At 42.4% G+C, this 19,052-nt stretch overlaps 1 protein-coding gene across 5 annotated transcripts in view; it reads right to left on the bottom strand.

Moving 5' to 3' along the window:
- Window positions 1-19,052, bottom strand: part of ZNF607 (zinc finger protein 607) — a 46,255-nt gene that overhangs the window by 11,312 nt on the left and 15,891 nt on the right. Inside the window, exons 1-4 of one of the 5 annotated variants that reach the window (XM_033226033.1) lie at window positions 11,568-12,366; window positions 5,095-5,176; window positions 3,153-3,279; window positions 1,365-1,460 (exon numbers count right to left, since the gene is read on the bottom strand). In XM_033226033.1, coding sequence (XP_033081924.1) covers window positions 1,365-1,460; window positions 3,153-3,279; window positions 5,095-5,103 — 232 coding nt within the window. In that variant the 5' untranslated portion in view covers window positions 5,104-5,176; window positions 11,568-12,366. Of the gene's footprint in view, window positions 1-1,364; window positions 1,464-3,152; window positions 3,280-5,094; window positions 5,177-11,567; window positions 12,367-19,052 lie in introns of those variants that run through there. The other 4 variants (XM_033226030.1, XM_033226032.1, XM_033226034.1 and 1 more) reach the window with 4 other exon arrangements.

A 19,052-nucleotide genomic window follows, 5' to 3' on the forward strand; every position in this document is an offset into this window, starting at 1 on the left:
TCATTGTGTGCTGTAGATGTTTGTGTTGCAGTTTCAATTCTTACAGTTTTTATTTATGTCTTCTCTTTTGTCTTTGGGTTTCCCTAGCAATTCTTTCTTAAATGGAGACTGTCTTGCAGGTCTCTCAGTTGGAATCCACAATTTTTATTCTGTAGCTCTGTTGATAAGGAGGTAAGGTATTGCAGAGGGGATGCTTTCTGTAATCTTATGATTAGTACTCTCTTCCCCACCGTGGCCAGATGGCTCAGGTTGTAACCTTGACAAGAATGTCTTAATTTTTTTTTTTGAGACAGGGTCCCACTCTGTCACCCAGGTTGGAGTGTGGTGTTGTGATCTCAGCTCACTGCAGCCTCTGCTTCCAAGGCTCAAGTGATCCTTCCACCTTAGCCTCCCAAGTAACTGGGATTATAGGCAGTGCCACCACACCTAGCTAATTTTTCATATTTTTTGTAGAGACAGGGTTTCGCCATGTTGGCCAGAGTGGTCTTGAACTCCTGTCTTCAAGTGATCTGCCCACCTCGGCCTACCAAAGTGCTGGGATTATAGGTGTGAGCCACTAAGCCTGGCCAAAATTCACTTTTCTTGATATACAATTCTATGAGATTTGAAAAATGCATATAGTTGTTCATAACCACAATGAGGATATAGAACAGGCTGGGCGAGGTGGCTTGCAATTATAATACTGGCACTTTGGGAGGCTGAGACGGGTGGATCACTTGAGCCCAGAAATTCCAGAGCAGCCTGGGCAACATAGTGAGACCCTGTCTCTACAAAAATACAAAAATTAGCTGGGTGTGGTGGCACACACTTGTGGTCCCAGATATTGCAGAGGATAAGACTGTGCCACTGCACTCCTGCTCTGGGTGACAGAGTGAGACCTTATCTCAAAAAAAAAAAAAAAAAAAAAAAAGGTTGGGCAGGGGATATAGAACAATTCTGGGCCAGGCATGGTAGCTCACACCTATAATCCTAGCACTTTGGGAGTCTGAGGCAGGAAGAACACTTGAGCCCAGGAGTTTGAGAACAGCCTGGGTGATGTAGGGAGACCTCATCTCTAAAGAAAAAAAAATTACCAGATGTGGTGGTATGCACTTGTGGTCCCAGCTACTGTGGAGGACCACCTCAGGTGATCTGCCCGCCTCGGCCTCCCAAAGTGCTGGGATTACAAGCGTGAGCCGCTGCGCTGGGCCTTCATTGGCTATTTCATGCTGAGATATCCATTTCTTCTCCATATCAGAAGCCTCCTCGCTGAGGAGGGAACTTTATGACTAATGTTTCAAGGATGCGTTTACCAAATGAGATGACCACTTCCACGAGGGCTGTTTACATACAAAAATGGCTGCCCCTGCCTGCCTTGCTCTTACCTGTACATTCTCCTCCTGTTTCTTCCCTCATAATCATCCATGGCTCTTTTCCTTGCTCCAATAAGGTGATTAAATCTGGCTTAGATATGGAATGTCCTGCTTACAAAGAAAAGAAGTGCCACAAAATACAGAAATCAAATTTGAAGGTCAAATTTAAAATTACAATTGCAATAAATGAAAGGTCAAAGTGATACAGAATAAGATTTTAGAGAAGAGTGAGAGAAATAAGAAAAAGATCACCCAGGGAGATTAAATCTTTTGGTTTGCTGGTTTTCAAAAAATCTCGCTCTGTCACCCAGGCTGGAGTACAATGGTGTGATCTTGGCACACTGCAACCTCCGCCTCCCAGGTTAAAGTGATTCTCCTGCCTCAGTCTCCTGAGCAACTGGGATTACAGGCATGCGCCACCATGCCTGGCTAATTTTTGTATTTTTAGTAGAAATGGAGTTTCACCGTGTTGGCCAGGCTGGTCTCGAACTCCTGACCTCGTGATCTGCCCATCTCGGCCTCCTAAAGTGCTGGGGATTACAGGCATAAGCCACCATGACTGGCCTCAAAAGAAATTTAAACTTATATGTCCTCTAACTGCACTAAGCAAGCATAAAGCGGTTGAAAACACACACTCTAAAGCCTGGGATTGGCTGGGTGCGGTGGCTCACGCCTATAACTCCAGCACTCTGGAAGGCTGATGTGGACGGATCACCTGAGGTCAGGAGTTGGAGACCAGCCTGGCCAATATGGCAAAACCCGTCTCTACTCAAAATACAAAAATTAGCTGTGGGTGTGGTGGTAGTGCCTGTAATCCCAGCTACTAGGGAGGGTGAGGCAGAAGAATCACTTTAACCCAGGAGGTGGAGGTTGCAGTGAGCTAAGATCGCACCACTGCACTCCAGCCTGGGTGACAGAAGACTCCATCTCAAAAAAAAAAAAAAAGAAAGAAAAAAAAAAACAGCCTGGGATCAATTCCTGACTCTGTCACCTTCCAGCTGTGTGTGACCTCGGGCAAGTTACTTACACTGCTGCTCAGTATTCTCACTTATAAAATTGGGAAAATAATAAGGCTGTTGGGAGTATTAAATTACTTGATATATGAGTAAAGTACTTAGAAAAATGTCTGTGTGGAAATCACAATGCTAGCTGTTCACATTATGCTACTGCAGTTATTTTACTAAGAGTATACAAGAAGAGATATCTATAGCACATTCATCCCATTTTACACATAATTTTCATGGATTATAAGTTTCAACCATAAATCAAATAAATTCTGTCTCAGGAAATGGACTGTTTTCTCCTCAGTTTTAAGTAAGTTTAATTTATCCAATCCACCACTCTATGACTCTATGAACAGGCTATCTCTTTTGATAATAATAGCAATTCAGTACCCTCTGTCAAATTAATATCGCTGCAAATGGATCAGATAATAAAATGGAGCACTACAGCAATTCTATGCACAAAATAAATAAGAAACCTGAACGCCGTGACAATGGTTCTACAATGAACACCAGAAATTTCTAAGCTAAACCACTGGTTCAACCCACTTTCTGGGTTAAAGAGACAAATAAAAGAAGTATCAGAGGGAGGTGTGAATGTCACCAAAAGATAGAGAAGATGAAAGTGTTGAAAGGAGTTGCCATTGCTGACTCAAAGCTGAAACCACCTCAATAGAAATAGAGAAAATAAATTTAGTTTCTTAAAAGGCAGCCCTGAAAATCACAACAGAAAAATAATATATTCTACAAAACACATGATTCTAAATTATTCTAAATCATTCCAGGTCAATAAACATACCCAGTGAGACTAAGTTATCGTAATTCTCCATCATCACCTCCTGGTACAAGGTCTTCTGAACCAGGTTGAGATATTCCCACTCCTGATGAGAGAAGTCTATGGCCACATCCCCGAATGTTATCGATTCCTGAAACAGCAAATAGAAACAGCAAACCCATGTATTACTGGGGAAATTAAAGAAAAGACCTTAAAAATGGAGTGGAGGGCCGGGCACGGTGGTTCACGCCTGTAATCCCAGAACTTTGGGAGGCCGAGGTGGGTGGATCATGAGGTCAAGAGATTGAGACCATCATGGCCAACATGGTGAAACCCCGTCTCTACTAAAATACAAAAAATTAGCCAGGCGTTGTGGTGCATGCCTGCAGTCCCAGCTACTCGGGAGGCTGAGATAGGGGAATCACTTAAACCTGGGAGGTGGAGGTTGCAGTGAGCCGAGATCTGGCCACTGTACTCTGGCCTGGGCAACAGAGTGAGACTACGTCTCAAAAAAATTAAAAGAAAATGGAGTGCATGGTCAGGCGCGGTGGCTCACGCCTGTAATTCCAGAACTTTGGGAGGCCGAGGCGGGTGGATCACCTGAGGTTGGGAGTTCAATACCAGACTGACCAAGATGGAGAAACCCTGTCTCTACTAAAAAAACCCACAAAATTAGCCAGCATGGTGGAACATGCCTGTAATCCCAGCTACTCAGGAGGCTGAGGCAGGAGAATCGCTTGAACCCAGGAGGCGGAGGTTGCGGTGAGCTGAGAATGTGACATTACACTCCAGCCTGGGCAACAAGAGTGAAACTACGTCTCAAAAAAAAAAAAAAAAAGAAAAACGAAAATGGAGTGGAGGAGATGAAGGACTACATTGTAGCAGAAGAGCAAGATAACCAGCATACAGACCAGAAATACATGCTATCAGGGAAGGGAATGAAGTAGAATTTATACATATTTTTGAAGAAGCTTGAAACACAGACAAAACTTTCTGCCTGTTCTGGGACACTTCTTAGGTATCTGACCCTTTTGAAAATGACAAAATAATAATGTTTTTCTATTAAACTAAATCATTATTATGCACATAATGCCCTGGTGGTATCTGCCTCATAAATTCTCAATCAATATGTGTTAACTGAGGAATATTTTGACTTGGAAGAGAACTTAAACTTTTAAGATGTTTTATGCAAGAGATGTTTTATGCAAAATATGGTACAGATTCTCAATTTTAGAAAACTAGGTTTCCTGTGACCTCGTGGTGCAACAGTAGTGCATCTGACTCACGCGTCTGACTCCAGAAAACTAGGTTTCCTTGAAATTAATAATCTCTTCAAGCATCAAGTACTTCATTAAGTCAAATCTTACCATGAGCATTTTTGTTTGTTTTGACAAAGGATATTATCATGACATCATTATTTTATGGTATTTGTTTTTCAGGACTTTTTATCCAGATCCACGACTTCTGTGTTTACAAGTTCCAATCCAATAGACTAATTCACACGAAGCATGAGATTTTATCCTACCTGAAGATTTAGATCCTTCAGTGCCAATTTCCACCTTATCTAGCTGAAAAACTCAAATGTCTGGAAAATTTCAAAAACTTCCCATGGATGGTCAAATGGAACTGTTGTCTCAATCGCAATAAATGATAAAACCGACCTGAAATACGTATATCTGTACTCAAAGAACTTGACTCCTTTCCTCTGTATCACTGCCCAAAATAGAAGAATAGGCACCTAGAGGACATTGAGTAATTTGGTCAATAACAACACGAACGCTAGTCAATTTGCAGTGGCCCACCTAGCAAGGATGCTGGGTACATATTTTACGGGAAGAATGAGAACTGGGGATTAGGTTAACTGAGCACCCTCTCACGAAGGAAACTGCATGAAAAATGATGAAAAGACGTACATGACCTAAAAAATCACACACACACATCAACATGGCGAGAAATATCAACTTACACAGGCCATGGTTTGAGACTGGCAAGAGTTGATCAGTCCTCAGGGTTTCTCTACCAGAAGGGCAAAGTCAAAAAACCAAGACCTGAAAGAAGAGAAGACCTTGAGACCAGTTGTGCTTTAGTGCTCCCCATAGGACTCAAGGTAATAGTGCTGTTTTCCTCTTCCATTCCAAGTTCCAAACTACCTCCTCTTACATACAATTTGGGAAGATTAAGATTCTGGATAAACCCATTTCCTCCCCGACTACCCAAGGGTCTCACCTACACCGAGTCATACATTAGAAACATACTGTCATGGAAACCAGACCCAGATAATTCAGTGGGAAATTTTCTGGCCAATGTATGATGTTGGTGAGGCAGATGTGGACCTCAGATTAGGCAGCTCTGTCCTGCTTTGAGCAGACCTACCTCTTTCCATTCCCTCCTTTAAGGGTAAAAACAGGGCACATCATCCATATCACAACCCCTTTTTAGTCTTGAAATTGGGTGAAATTGATCAAGATATTGGAGACAGATAGTGACTGTTCAGCATTCTGAGCCTAGCAAAGCTTCCTAGTTAAATATATAACAGACTATCACTGTCCTAGAATACAAAGTAGTCATTAAATGTGAAATTGAGAAAAATTCAAGGACACGAAAAATATCAGAAACAATGTCAACAGAAATATCACACTGATCAATACATTTATTTTTGTAAAATATATAAATACATATCCATCAATACAGAGAGAAAGGCTGACAGACAGATAATCATAAAATAGGCAAGGTGGCATGTACCTGTAGTCCCAGCTACCTGGGAGGCTGAGGCAAGAGGATCTCTTGAGCCCAGGAGTTCAAGGTTGCAGTGAACCATGATTGTGCTACTGAACTCTAGCCTGGGTGACAGAGCGAGACTCTGTCTCCAAGAAACAAAAAAGTGCTTATAGTTATAGTGCTTATATCTCACTTTGTATTCCACTTTGGCTCAATACATGAAACAACTAAATAAAGCTAAAGGAAAAGTAAATAAACCTTTGCTTAGCAACTTCCCAAAATCAGAGTTTGATAAATAGCATTCCCTATACTTTTGTGTGGCTCTTGATTTTTTCATTATTAATGTTTCCTTTGTAATTATTGTAAGCATGGACATATTAACTTGAAACGTGTATGTGTTTCCAATTTGTTAAGGTGAGAATTTCAACAAAATTATTTTTTCTCTAAATTTAAATTATTTTACTGAATGGCTTATCTTCTGTGGGTTCTTTTGGGTCGCCAAACCTAAACTCACTTCATCACTGGTTCTTAGATATGTTAGAACTGTGTCTCCAACAGCATGGGGAACTGTCCCTGAGTAATCTTCTCTGTGAATGGATGATGGCCTCAATACAGCTTTATTTCAGGTCTTCTTAACAGAAGCGTTTATTTTTTTCCTAAATGTGGCAGGTAGTCAGGATATCCTCCAGATAGCTGCTGAATTTCCTTATGCAATTAATTTTGCTTTCCATCTAATATCAATACAGTGAAAACTACAAGGTTTAAAAGATATAGCATAAACCTGTTTATCACCATCCACAGCCCATAGACTCAGTATAATTTGTTCATAGCCTGACTATTGCTATAGTCAGACTCATGTCTCTGTTATGTGACATCACCACGTAGGTCACCTAAATCTCTCCAAATAGACTCTATCACATACTGCCTTAAACTTCCTCCTATTCAGATTTGACTTGCCTTCATAGATTGTATTTCAAAGGAAGCAACTCTGTCTTTTCAGTGATTGTCCCATTTCAAATACTGCAATTTTCAGGTGTGGCATACTAGAAGCACTTAATAAAAGTCTGATTTTTTTTTTTTTTGAGACAAAATTTTGCTCTTTTGCCCAGCCTGGAGTGCAGTGGCGTGATCTCGACTCACTGCAACCTCCGCCTTCCGGTTTCAAGCGGTTCTCCTGCCTCAGCCTCCCGAGTAGCTAGCTGGGATTACAGGCGCCCACCACCACGTCTGACTAATTTTTGTATTTTTAGTAGAAACGGGGTTATCACCATGTTGGCCAGGCTTGTCTTGAACTCCTGACCTCATAATCTGACCGCCTCGGCCTCCCAAAGTGCTAGGATTACAGGCGTCAGCCACTGCGCCCGGCCCAAAAGTAAGATTTTTTTTACCACAAAATTCACTTGTAGGAATTTCTAAAAGGAAATAACTATAGAAGTATACAACCAATATGTACAATACATTCATCAAAGATAATTTTTGACTATCGAAATTAAAAATACAAACATTAAAACACAGTAGGGAGTAGTTTAAACATATTATTCTCCCGACTACGGTAACAACCTATGCCATTATTAATAAGATTGATTTTAAATCACATAATCAAAGGAAAATAGTACCAAGGATGAGTTACTAAATAAGACAGGTTTAAAAACGTATGCACCCTGTCTCTACTAAAAATTAAAAAAAAAAAAAATAGCCGGGTGTGGTGGCGGGCGTCTGTAATCCCAGCTACTTGGGAGGCTGAGGCACGACAATCATTTGAACCAGGAGACACAGGTTGCAGTAAGCCGAGATGATGCCATTGCACTCCAGCCTGGGTGACAGAGTGAGACCCTGTCTCAAAAACAAACAAACAAACAAAAAGCAAACAACAACAAAAAGTATACACAAATTAGTTACCCGGTATCCTGGTAAAATTAGGAAGACAGGCTCTCTTCTCACTCTCAAAAGTGATACCGAGTTGTACCCTATCAGAGATGCTAACATCTCAGTGCCTCTTTCCCCATCAGCAAATAAGGGATAGAGTGGCCAGGCGCCGTGGCTCACGCCTATAATCCCAGCACTTTGGGAGGCCGAGGTGGGCGGATCACGAGGTCAGGCGATCGAGACCATAGTGGCTAACATGGTGAAACCCCGTCTCTACTAAAAATACAAAAAATTAGCCGGGCGTGGTGGTGGGCACCTATAGTCCCAGCTACTCGGGAGGCTGAGACAAGAGAATTGCAGAACCTGGGAGGCGGAGGTTGCTGTGAGCTGAGATTGTGCCATTGCACTCCAGCCTGGGCCACATACTGAAACTCCAACCAAAAAAAAAAAAAAAATTTTTTTTTAAAGATGATCAGGTAAGTAAGGAGAAAATGCCCCTTTCCTTACTCCCCAGCAGGTACAGAAAACAAGATACCACTCAGCCTCACATAAATTCAAAGAACTGGATCTAATAAAGTACTAGGTCAGGAATATTAAGGAGAGTGAATCTTATTTTCCTGCCAAATACAAACATTTATGTAAGTATTTGTAAATATTACAATACCTATTTATTATTATTACTGAACTATCTTTGGAAATATTACCATACTTGCAAGACATCCGGAAATCATAGATTACCATGCTTTTTTCTGCAGTAACTTTGCATTTCTAAATTACTAATTCTTTTTTTTTTTTTTTTTTTTTGAGGCGGAGTCTCGCTCTGCCGCCCAGGCTGGAGTGCTGTGGCCGGATCTCGGCTCACTGCAAGCTCCGCCTCCCGGGTTCACGCCATTCTCCTGCCTCAGCCTCCTGAGTAGCTGGGACTACAGGCGCCCGCAACCGCACCCGGCTAATTTTTTTGTATTTTTAGTAGAGACGGGGTTTCACCATGGTCTCGATCTCCTGACCTTGTGATCCGCCCGCCTCGGCCTCCCAAAGTGCTGGGATTACAGACGTGAGCCACCGCGCCCGGCCCTAAATTACTAATTCTGAGAGGATATCTTACTTCATAATTTGTGCCCTGTTAAGTTTTAAATCGCATTTTTAATACCTAAAAGGTGTAAAAACTTGGATTGCTTTTCACCTCTGAAGGAGGTCCCTGGTAGCTCCCTCTCCTCTTAAAATGCAGGGATATATGAAATCTCATGTCAAAAGACTCAGTTACAACACATTGACTTACAGATCTAATGGGCTTTATTTGTGATTCATGAAAGTAGTCTCCATTGTACAAAACAGCATAAGAGCTCCTACTGAGCAATGGAGAAACAGTGGATTTTGTAAGGTGGGAACAAATAAGGGAACTATAGAAAAAAAAAATTGGTGACCATCAGGCTACTTCAGTTTACTTTTTTCTGCAAGGGTTAAAGCGGAGGTCATTTCCTTATTATGCTGACTCGGGTAGGCTGGAATCTCCTGTTTTCAGAAAAAACTGATCTGTTTGGCACTCTACCTGCTCCCTTAAAGTTTCAGTTTTGTAATGTGGCTTTTAGTATGAGTAACTTCATTTTGGTTTAGTCTGGTCTGTTGGAGCCTAGTGCAGGAGCTCCGTCCAAAGTAATGGTGTCTCATCATACTGGTTTTATATCCATGGTTGGGTTAGATTCCTTTTTCTAACTAAAATTGGAGTCTTTGTCTATTTCATTAATTCTCTTCTGTAAAGACAAAACTACACACAAGTGCTCATGCATGAAAACTGAAAACATACACACCCACATTTTTAAAGTGATTATCTCTGGGCAGGGAGGTTTGGGTTATTCTAACTTTCTTCTTCAAAACTATCTTAGGGAATGAAATTTTTGTGATGAACCTGCCTTAATTCCATCATCATAAATATAACTTCAAGATATTTCAAAGTAGTAATAAACTATTTCTAGAAGTATCATTATGGGGAGAGGGTACATGTGTCATAAAATAAATCTAAATATTAGGCCTAGAATGAAAAATCAGTGTGCCTAAAACATGTAACACTTTGTCTTCTTGAACAGCCTTTAGCTGTGTTTCTTCTACATAACTAGAAACAATTCACTATAAAGATTCTTTCCTAAATGGACAGTGAAATGTCTTCTGCACATTTAATGGGAACAGGTACACAAAATAGGTCAAGTAATTTGGGGCACACATTATATGCTCAATAAATGTGGCCACAACCCTTCCATTCTTTTCTGAAAAACCAATTAAATAATCATTTTGGATACAATCCTTGCAAAAATTTTGCAAAATTCCATTTTTTAAAAATGAGCTGCATGTATAGTTTAACATTTTGAGAACTGTGATCCATCATTGAAAGTCTAAAGAGTGTTAAACATTAGATCACAGCTATTTTTCCTGTGACAGATTCTTTACAAACATAAATCTTATTATCTGTATAATATCCAATCCCATGGATGTTGTATAATTTTCTTTTTTCTTTCTTTTTTTTTTTTTTGAGGCAAAGTCTCGCTCTGTCGCCCAGGTTGGAGTGCAGTGACGCAATCTCGGCTCACTGCAAGCTCTGCCTCCCGGGTTCACGCCATTCTCCTGCCTCAGCATCCTGAGTAGCTGGGACTACAGTCGCCCGCCACCATGCCCGGCTAATTCTTTGTATTTTTAATAGAGACGGGGTTTCACCGTGGTCTCGATCTCCTGACCTTGTGATTCGCCCGCCTCGGCCTCCCAAAGTGCTGGGATTACAGGCGTGAGCCACCGCGCCCGGCGGATGTTGTATAATTTTCTTAACCATTCCTATAATCTTGTTCATTAGTTTTCTGCAAAACCATTCAAAGGTATAAAACTCCTTGATTCCAGATCTAAAACCCGAGTCTAAATAATATGGATTATGGACATCCTCAAAAAATGCAAATGAACAAACATGTGCAGCAATTCTTTATAGAATTTCAGGGGGTTTGTGATGTCTCTCATGCCCATAAGGGCACTGGTCTACAGACAGTACACCAATAACTGAGAATTTCTATTTTGGAAAACTTAAATTCTGGCTCACTTCCTTCACAACACGGTTAAGTTCATATTCTTGTTGCTTTTGATCTACAGAAATCCAAAACGGAATATCCAAAATTGCCTCATAATACTTAGCGCTTACGTTTCCCCCCTCCAAGACTACAGGCGCATAATTTCATACACATAACCAGAAGGAAGTATGTTGGATGGAATCTGCAATCATCCTTCACTGCAGGTTCTTAGGGTCAGAATTCAAGAAGGCGGTGTCTGTTAAACATGTAAATGAAACTCCAAGAACCAGGAGATGGGGGCGGAGTAACATCCCGTTTCAGGAGGGAATCCTACACTCGAAACTGACAAACTCTGCCAAACTTTAGTCAGGCTATTACATCTTCAGCTAGGTCCATCTGTAACACTTCACTGTAAAATCTGGCTATAGCAAAGAACTATTCTAAGTCAGTTTAGCAAGACCCCTTCGCCTCTGTATCTTCATCCTCCACCGTCCCCCAGGTGATAAAGTCTTATCACCCAGGTCTCTCTCTCTCTCTCCAGAAATAATCCTTTTAGCTGCGTTTAGTCAGAATCTTCCTTAATCCAGACATTTCCTCTTAGTAATTTCTCATCCAGTGATCCCTAACCTTCTTGGCTATAAATTCCCACTTGTTCATGCTGAATTCGGAGTTGAGCCCAATGTTTCTTACCCACTGCAAAATCCCACAGCCGGGATCCCAATACCTACCACGATGGTCCTGAATAAAGGCTTCTTTGCATGCTTTAACAAGTGTCACCGAATAATTTTTTATTTAACAGAATCGATCATACCTGTCTTTAGGGCAATTACTCCTCTAAGCTTCCCATCCTATCTGCTGCTTCTCACTGGAAATCTTCATCTAAGACTCAGTATCTGATTTCCCACTAGGACCATTTCTCTGTTGTAGTCGTACTAGCCTGAGAAGGCGGCACAGGAAGCAGCAGGGAACCTGGAGCCAAGAGTCAGTAGACCCCACAGAATCCTGCTAAGCACGCTTTGCAAAGGACACGCACGGCATGTGCAGGTAACACAAGGTCGACCACGCACCCCTCACAGTCCCACAACTGCACCCGCGTCACACAGGCAAGCCGGTCCTGTCGCCGCTGCGCGGTCTCTCACGCTCCCCGCCTGTCTCCTAGAGATGGGCCCCTCCTCCGCATCTCCAGCACCCTAGGGCCTGAGGACGCGGGAGACTCGCCCGGCCCGCGCCTGGGGCCTCTGTGCTCTGAGCGCCTCCTGCAGCCCTACTCTCACCGCCACGCAAGGTCCCACGCGGGCGGCGGGCTGAGGCTGCAGAGGCTCCCGCAGTGACCTGCGCCGCCTTCTTCTTCAGGTGAAACCAAGTGTTGCGCAGCGCAGAGCCAGAGGTCCTGCAACCGGAGCCAAGGGTCCCAGTTTTCTCCGTTGCCTGTGGAATATGTAGTCCAGGCCAGAACTGTCAGGACTGCAGGCACGGGTGAGAAGTGGGGTCCAGACTCCTAAAAACCTACGAGAAATACGGCGGTGACCACTGGGATGGCGCGCCCCTCCTAACGCCCGAGCCCCGGAGACTTCTGGGAGTGACAGCGTTGCCTAGGAGTGCGCATGCGCAGATCGGCCGCTACTGGGGTCCCTGACCTGAGGCTTAGGGTGGAGTTAGTGCGTTCTCAGGGCCAGTAGGAGGCGAGTCTGAGTGGAAACCGATCCAGGTAGCCTCGGAAGGGATCACCTGCTGGATGGGTGTGAGCTCCTCAGGGTGGGGCGCCGAAACCGTCATGGCCCCTGAGATGGCGCCGGCCTCCTTGGGAGCCACTTGGGACCGGGACTTTTGTCTCGACAGGCCCAGCTTGTCTCATCAAGTGCTAGGTAAATGAACTCACGTCCTATACGAGGGTTTGAAGTTCCATCACATTTTTCAATACATGACATTATGTTCATCTTTGGACACGAATACATTTGACTAAAAACTTGACTAAAAAATCATCTGAAGAAATAACTGCTAAATAGTTTTATTATTTTTGTTCTGGGATAGGCTTCTTAAACATAAAATAAGAAATTAAAAAAAATTTTTTTGAATCTTCATGTAATACTTTGTAAATCTTGATAGTTACTTATAAGCATCCAAAATTTCCAAATGGTAAAAAATGAATAAGAAAAATTTTTAGGCCGGGCGCGGTGGCTCAAGCCTGTAATCCCAGCACTTTGGGAGGCCGAGACGGGCGGATCACGAGGTCAGGAGATCGAGACCATCCTGGCGAACACGGTGAAACCCCGTCTCTACTAAAAAAATACAAAAAATTAGCCGGGCGAGGTGGCGGGCGCCTGTAGTCCCAGCTACTCGGGAGGCTGAGGCGAGAGAATGGCGTAAACCCAGGAGGCGGAGCTTGCAGTGAGCTGAGATCCGGCCACTGCATTCCAGCCTGGGCGACAGAGCGAGACTCCGTCTCAAAAAAAAAAAAAAAAGAAAAATTTTTAGGTAAGTAAATTTGGGGGAAATATTTACAACAGCTAAAACGGACAAATAGATAATAGTCCGAATTTCCTGTTTCTTTGGCTTAATAAAATATTGATGGATACAGGGCGGGCACGGTGGTGCACGCATTTAATCCCAGCATTTTCGGAGGCCAAGGCAGGAGGATCAGTTGAGGCCAGAAGTTCAAGACCAGCCTAAGAAACATAGTGAGACACCCCTCTTCTCCTCCCAAACTCTACCAAAAACAAACGTTAGCCTGGTGTGGTGGCACACGCCTGTGGTCCCAGCTACTCCAAAGGCAAAGGTAGGAGGATCAGTTGAGCCTGGGAGTTCAGGCTTCAGTGAGGTATGATAGTGCTGCTGCACTCTAGCCTGAGCAACAGAGCAAGACCTTGTCTCAAAAAAATGAATAAATAAAATTAATTTAAAAATAAAAAATATTCGTCTGTACTCTAAGAGGAAAAGGAACAAAAACTAAAAATTCACCATTCAAAAATACAAATAGTCAAAAAAAAAACTATTAAAGTTACAATCTAAGAACTTATTGATCACTTATTTCTTCTCTTAATTAGTTCTTGGATTTGTTGCTCCTGAATCTCCTGAGTAATCCCTCAGAAATACCACACATAGATCAATGGATTAAATTGACTCCACATAATATTTTCTTTTTCTTTTTTTTTCTTTTTTTTTGAGATGGAGTTTTGCTTTGGCGCGATCTTGGCTCACCGCAACCTCCACCTCCCAGGTTCAAGTGATTCTCCTGCCTCAGCCTCCAGAGTAGCTGGAATTACAGGCATGCACCACCACACCCGGCTAATTTTGTATTTTTAGTAGAGACGGGGTTTTACCATGTTGGTCAGGCTGGTCTTGAACTCCCGACATCAGGTGATCCTCCCGCCTCGGCCTCCCAAAGTGCTGGGATTGCAGGCGTAAGCCACCGTGTCCGGCTCCACATGTTATTTTCAACAAGGATACCAAGGCAATTTAAGGAAGGGAAGAGTAGTCTTTTCAACAAAGACTGGAACTAGAGATGCACACAGAAAATAATGAATTGAGTTCCCTGCCTCTCACCATATACAAAATCAACTCAAAATGGATCAAACACCTAAGTGTAAGCGTAAGGCTTAAAACAGTAGAACGTTTAGAAGGAAATGTAGGTGTAGATCTTCTGGACTCTATAGTCAGCCATTGTTTCTTAACTGTGACATCAGAATCGCAAGCAACAACATCAAAAAAGGAAATTGGACATAAATTGTAAAACATTGTGCTTCAAAATCCACCAAGAATGTGAGAAGCTACCCAAAGAATGAGAAAAATTGTTTGTAAACTATGTATTCGATAAGGGATTTGTATCTAGAATATATAAAGAAGTCTTGCAACTCAATAATAAAAAGCCCAACAAAAATGGGCAAAGTAACTAAATATTTCTCAAAAAAAAAAAGTATACACACAGCTACTAAATACTTGAAAACATGTTCTATATTAATCATCAAGAATATACAAATCAGTCAGGAGCAGTGGCTCATGCCTGTAATCTCAGCACTTTGGGAGGTCGAGGCAGGAGGATTGCTTGAGCCTAGGAGTTTGAAAGTAGCCTGGGAAACAAAGAAAAAAAACTATGTAAATCAAAACCCCAAAACACCAATGAAATATCAACTCATACTACTTAGGATGACTAAAATCAAATAAATACACAATAACAAATTTTGGATAGGATTTGGAGAAATAGAACCCTACATATATTGATGGTGGCACTGGAAAATGGTAGAGCTATTGTATAAACAGTCTGCCAGTTCCTCAGAAGAATACAGAGTTACCATACAATGTAGCAGTTTTAGTCCTAGGTATATTCTCAAGACAAATTAAAACCATATGTTCTCACAAAGCTTGTAGGCAAATATTTACAGCAGCATGATTCATGATAGCCAAAAACTGGAAAAGAAAAACCCCAATTGTTCTTCATTTCATAAGTAGATAAGTAAAATGTGGCATATCTACACAGTGGACTATTATCTGGTAATATAAGGAAATGAAGATCTGATACAAGCTACAACATAGATCAACCTTGAACACTATTCCAAGTGAATGAAGCTGGTACAAAAGACCACATATTTATGATTCCTACTATGTGACATTTCTTCTCATATAAAATTTCCAATGTGGGCTAATTTATAGAGACTGAAAGTAAATTGTTTCCTAAATTGAAGAGTAGCAGGAGGTGGCCAAAGGCTGTAGGCTTTCATGCTGGCGTGATGAAAATGTTCTAAAACTGACTGTGCTGAAGGTTTCATAACTTTGTGACTACATTAAAAACCACTGAATTTTACACTTTAAATGAGTGAATTGGATGGAATGTGAATTATATACAAACTTGTTACCAAAAGAAATAAAAAAGAAATACAGACTTTTCAACAGGTAAAAACTGAGAGCATTTGTTGCTAGCAGATCTTCTTTAAAAGAAATGTTAAAGAAAATTCTTGAGAGAGAAACAATAGGACAGAATCAGAAATTTGTATCTAAATAAGAAATGAAGAATCAGAATTAAAGTTAATGGAAGCAAAACCTTTTTTTCTCATAGTTTCTCTGAAAGATAGTAATAATGTTATTATTTTTTTTAAATTTTTTGAGATAGAGTCTCGCTCTGTTGCCCAGGCTGGAGTGCAGTGGCATGATCTCAATTCACTGCAACCTCTGCCTCCCAGATTCAAGCAATTCTCCTGCCTCAGTCTCCTAAGTAGCTGGGATTACAGGCATGCGTCACCAGGCCCGGCTAATTTTGTATTTTTAGCAGAGACAGGGTTTTACCATGTTGATCAGGCTGGTCTTGAATTCATGACTTCAAGTGATCCACCCACCTTGGCCTCCCAAAGTGTTGAGATTACAGGCATGAGCCACTGAGCCCAGACTATCTTATTGTTTTTAAAATATAGGGTCTTGCTCCATTACCCAGGCAGGAGTGCAGTGGTGCAATCACAGCTCACAGCAGCCTCGACCTCCCAGGCTCAAGAGAACCTCCTACCTCAGCCTCCTGAGTAGCTAGGATTATAGGTGTGCATCACTACACCTGGCTAATTTAAAAATTTTTTTTGCAGAGACAGGGCCTCACTGTGTTGTCCAGGTTAATCTCAAACTCCGGGGCTCAAGTGATCCTCCCATCTCAGCGTCTCAAAGTGTTGAGATTACAGGTGTGAGCCACTACGCCCAGCTCAATCATGTTTTAAGCAATTTAAATAATAAGATATATTTACCCACATTGTCCTATGTAGGTCCAAATTTCCATCTGATATCACCTTCCATTTGTCTGAAGAACCTTAACATTTCTTATAGTGTAGGAAAGCATTAATCTATTCTCTCATCTTTTAGATGCCTAAAAAATTAGACATCCACAAATTTTCACCTTCGTACAAAAGTATTTTCACATTATACAGAATTCAAGGTAATATTTTTCATTTCTGCACTATATAAGAATTTTGGCCCGGGCTCACGCCTGTAATCCCAGCACTTTGGGAGGCCGAGACGGGCAGATCACGTGGTCAGGAGATCGACACCATCCTGGCTAACACGGTGAAACCCCGTCTCTACTAAAAATACAAAAAATTAGCCGGACGTGGTGGCAGGCGCCTGTAGTCCCAGCTACTTGGGAGGCTGAGGCAGGAGAATGGCGAGAGCCTGGGAGGCGGAGCTTGCAGTGAGCCGAGATTGCACCACTGCACTCCAACCTGGGCGACTGAGCGAGACACCATCTCAAAAAAAAAAAAAAAAAAAGAATTTTGAGGCCGGGCGCCGTGGCTCACGCCTGTAATCCAAGCACTTTGGGAGGCCAAGGCGGGCGGACCATGAGGTCAGGAGATCGAGATCATCCGGGCTAACATGGTGAAACCCTGTCTCGACTAGAAACAAAAAATTAGCTGGGCATGTTGGCAGGCGTCTGTAGTCCCAGCTACTCGGGAGGCTGAGGCAGGAGAATGGCGTGAACCCGGGAGGTGGAGCTTGCAGTGAGCCCAGATGGCGTCACTGCACACCCCAGCCTGGGGGACAGAGCGAGACTCCATCTCAAAAAAAAAAAACAAAAGAATTTTGCTCAACTGTCTTCTAGGTTATGTTGGTTTCAACATGAAATACTTTTATTCTTGCATTTGTTCCTCTCTATATAGTCTCCTTTCTCTGCTGACTTATTCTTTTTTTTTTTTTTGAGACGGAGTCTCGCTCTGTCGCCCAGGCTGGAGTGCAGTGGCCGGATCTCAGCTCACTGCAAGCTCTGCCTCCCGGGTTTACGCCATTCTCCTGCCTCAGCCTCCCGAGTAGCTGGGACTACAGGCGCCCGCCACCTCGCCCGGCTAGTTTTTTGTATTTTTTTAGTAGAGACGGGGTTTCACCGTGTTCGCCAGGATGGTCTCGATCTCCTGACCTCGTGATCCGCCCGTCTCGGCCTCCCAAAGTGCTGGGATTACAGGCTTGAGCCACCGCGCCCGGCCAACTTATTCTTTATCACTATTTTAAAGCAATTAGATTATGATCAGTCTTTGTTTAGATTTCTACATTTCTTGTGATTAGAATTCATTGAGTTGCTTCAATTTGTAATCTACAGTTTTCACCAATTGGGAAAATTTTAAAGCCTACTAATAATCCTTTTCCTGCAATGTCTAATCATTTCTCCAGAGTATTTTACATATCAGACATTGTAGTTTTCATTTGTAGATGTTTAATGTGGTTTTAAAAAAATATCTCCCATGATTCTCCTAAAAGTGCTTATATTTTGGCCAGTGGCTTACACATGTAATCCCAGCAGTGTGAGAGGCTAAGGCAAGACCCTGTCTCTACTTGAAAATACAAAAAATTAGCCGGGCATGGTGGTGCATGCCTGCAGTCCCAGCTACTAGGGAGGCTGACGTGGGAAGATCAACTGAGCTCAAGAGGTCGAGGCTGCAGTGAGCCATGATTGGGCCACTGCACTCCAGTCTAGGCCAAAGAGTGATACCCTGTCTTAAAAAAAAAAAAAAAAGTGCTTACATTTTGGTCTACCTTTGTCAACATATGAAATATCATTATAACTGTTCTAATAACCTATCAATTCTAGTATGTAAGACAATTTTGATTAATCAATTTTGCTCCTCCTTGTGTATCATGTTTTCCTGGTCCTTTGCATGTCTTGTAATTTTTTTTTTTTTTTTTGAGATGGAGTCTCGATCTTGTTGCCCAGGCTGGATTGTAATGGTGTGATCTCTGGTCACTGCAACCTCCACCTCCCAGGTTTAAGCAATTCTCCTGCCTCAGCCTCCCGAGTAGCTGGGATTACAGGCATGCAGCACCACACCTGGCTGATTTTTTGTATTTTTAGTAGAAATGGGGTTTCTCCATGTTGGTCAGGCTGATCTGGAACTCCTGACCTCAGGTGATCCGCCCATCTCAGCCTCCCAAAGTGTTGGGATTACAGGCATGAGCCACTGCACCCACCTGTCTTGTAACTTTTGATTGGATGCTAAACATTGAAATGTTACCTTGCCAGGTATTCTGGTGTATATATATATATATATATATATATATATTTTTTTTTTTTTTTTTTTTTTTTTTTTTTTTGAGACAGAGTCTTGCTCTGTGGCCCGGGCTGGAGTGCAGTGGCCGGATCTCAGCTCACTGCAAGCTCCGCCTCCCGGGTTCACGCCATTCTCCTGCCTCAGCCTCCCGAGTAGCTGGGACTACAGGCGCCCACGACCTCGCCCGGCTAGTTTTTTGTATTTTTTAGTAGAGACGGGGTTTCACCGTGTTAGCTAGGATGGTCTCGATCTCCTGCCCTCGTGATCCGCCCGTCTCGGCCTCCCAAAGT

Source organism: Trachypithecus francoisi, unplaced genomic scaffold (genome assembly GCF_009764315.1).
Source record: "Trachypithecus francoisi isolate TF-2019V2 unplaced genomic scaffold, Tfra_2.0 Lachesis_group12, whole genome shotgun sequence".
NCBI lineage: Eukaryota > Metazoa > Chordata > Mammalia > Primates > Cercopithecidae > Trachypithecus > Trachypithecus francoisi.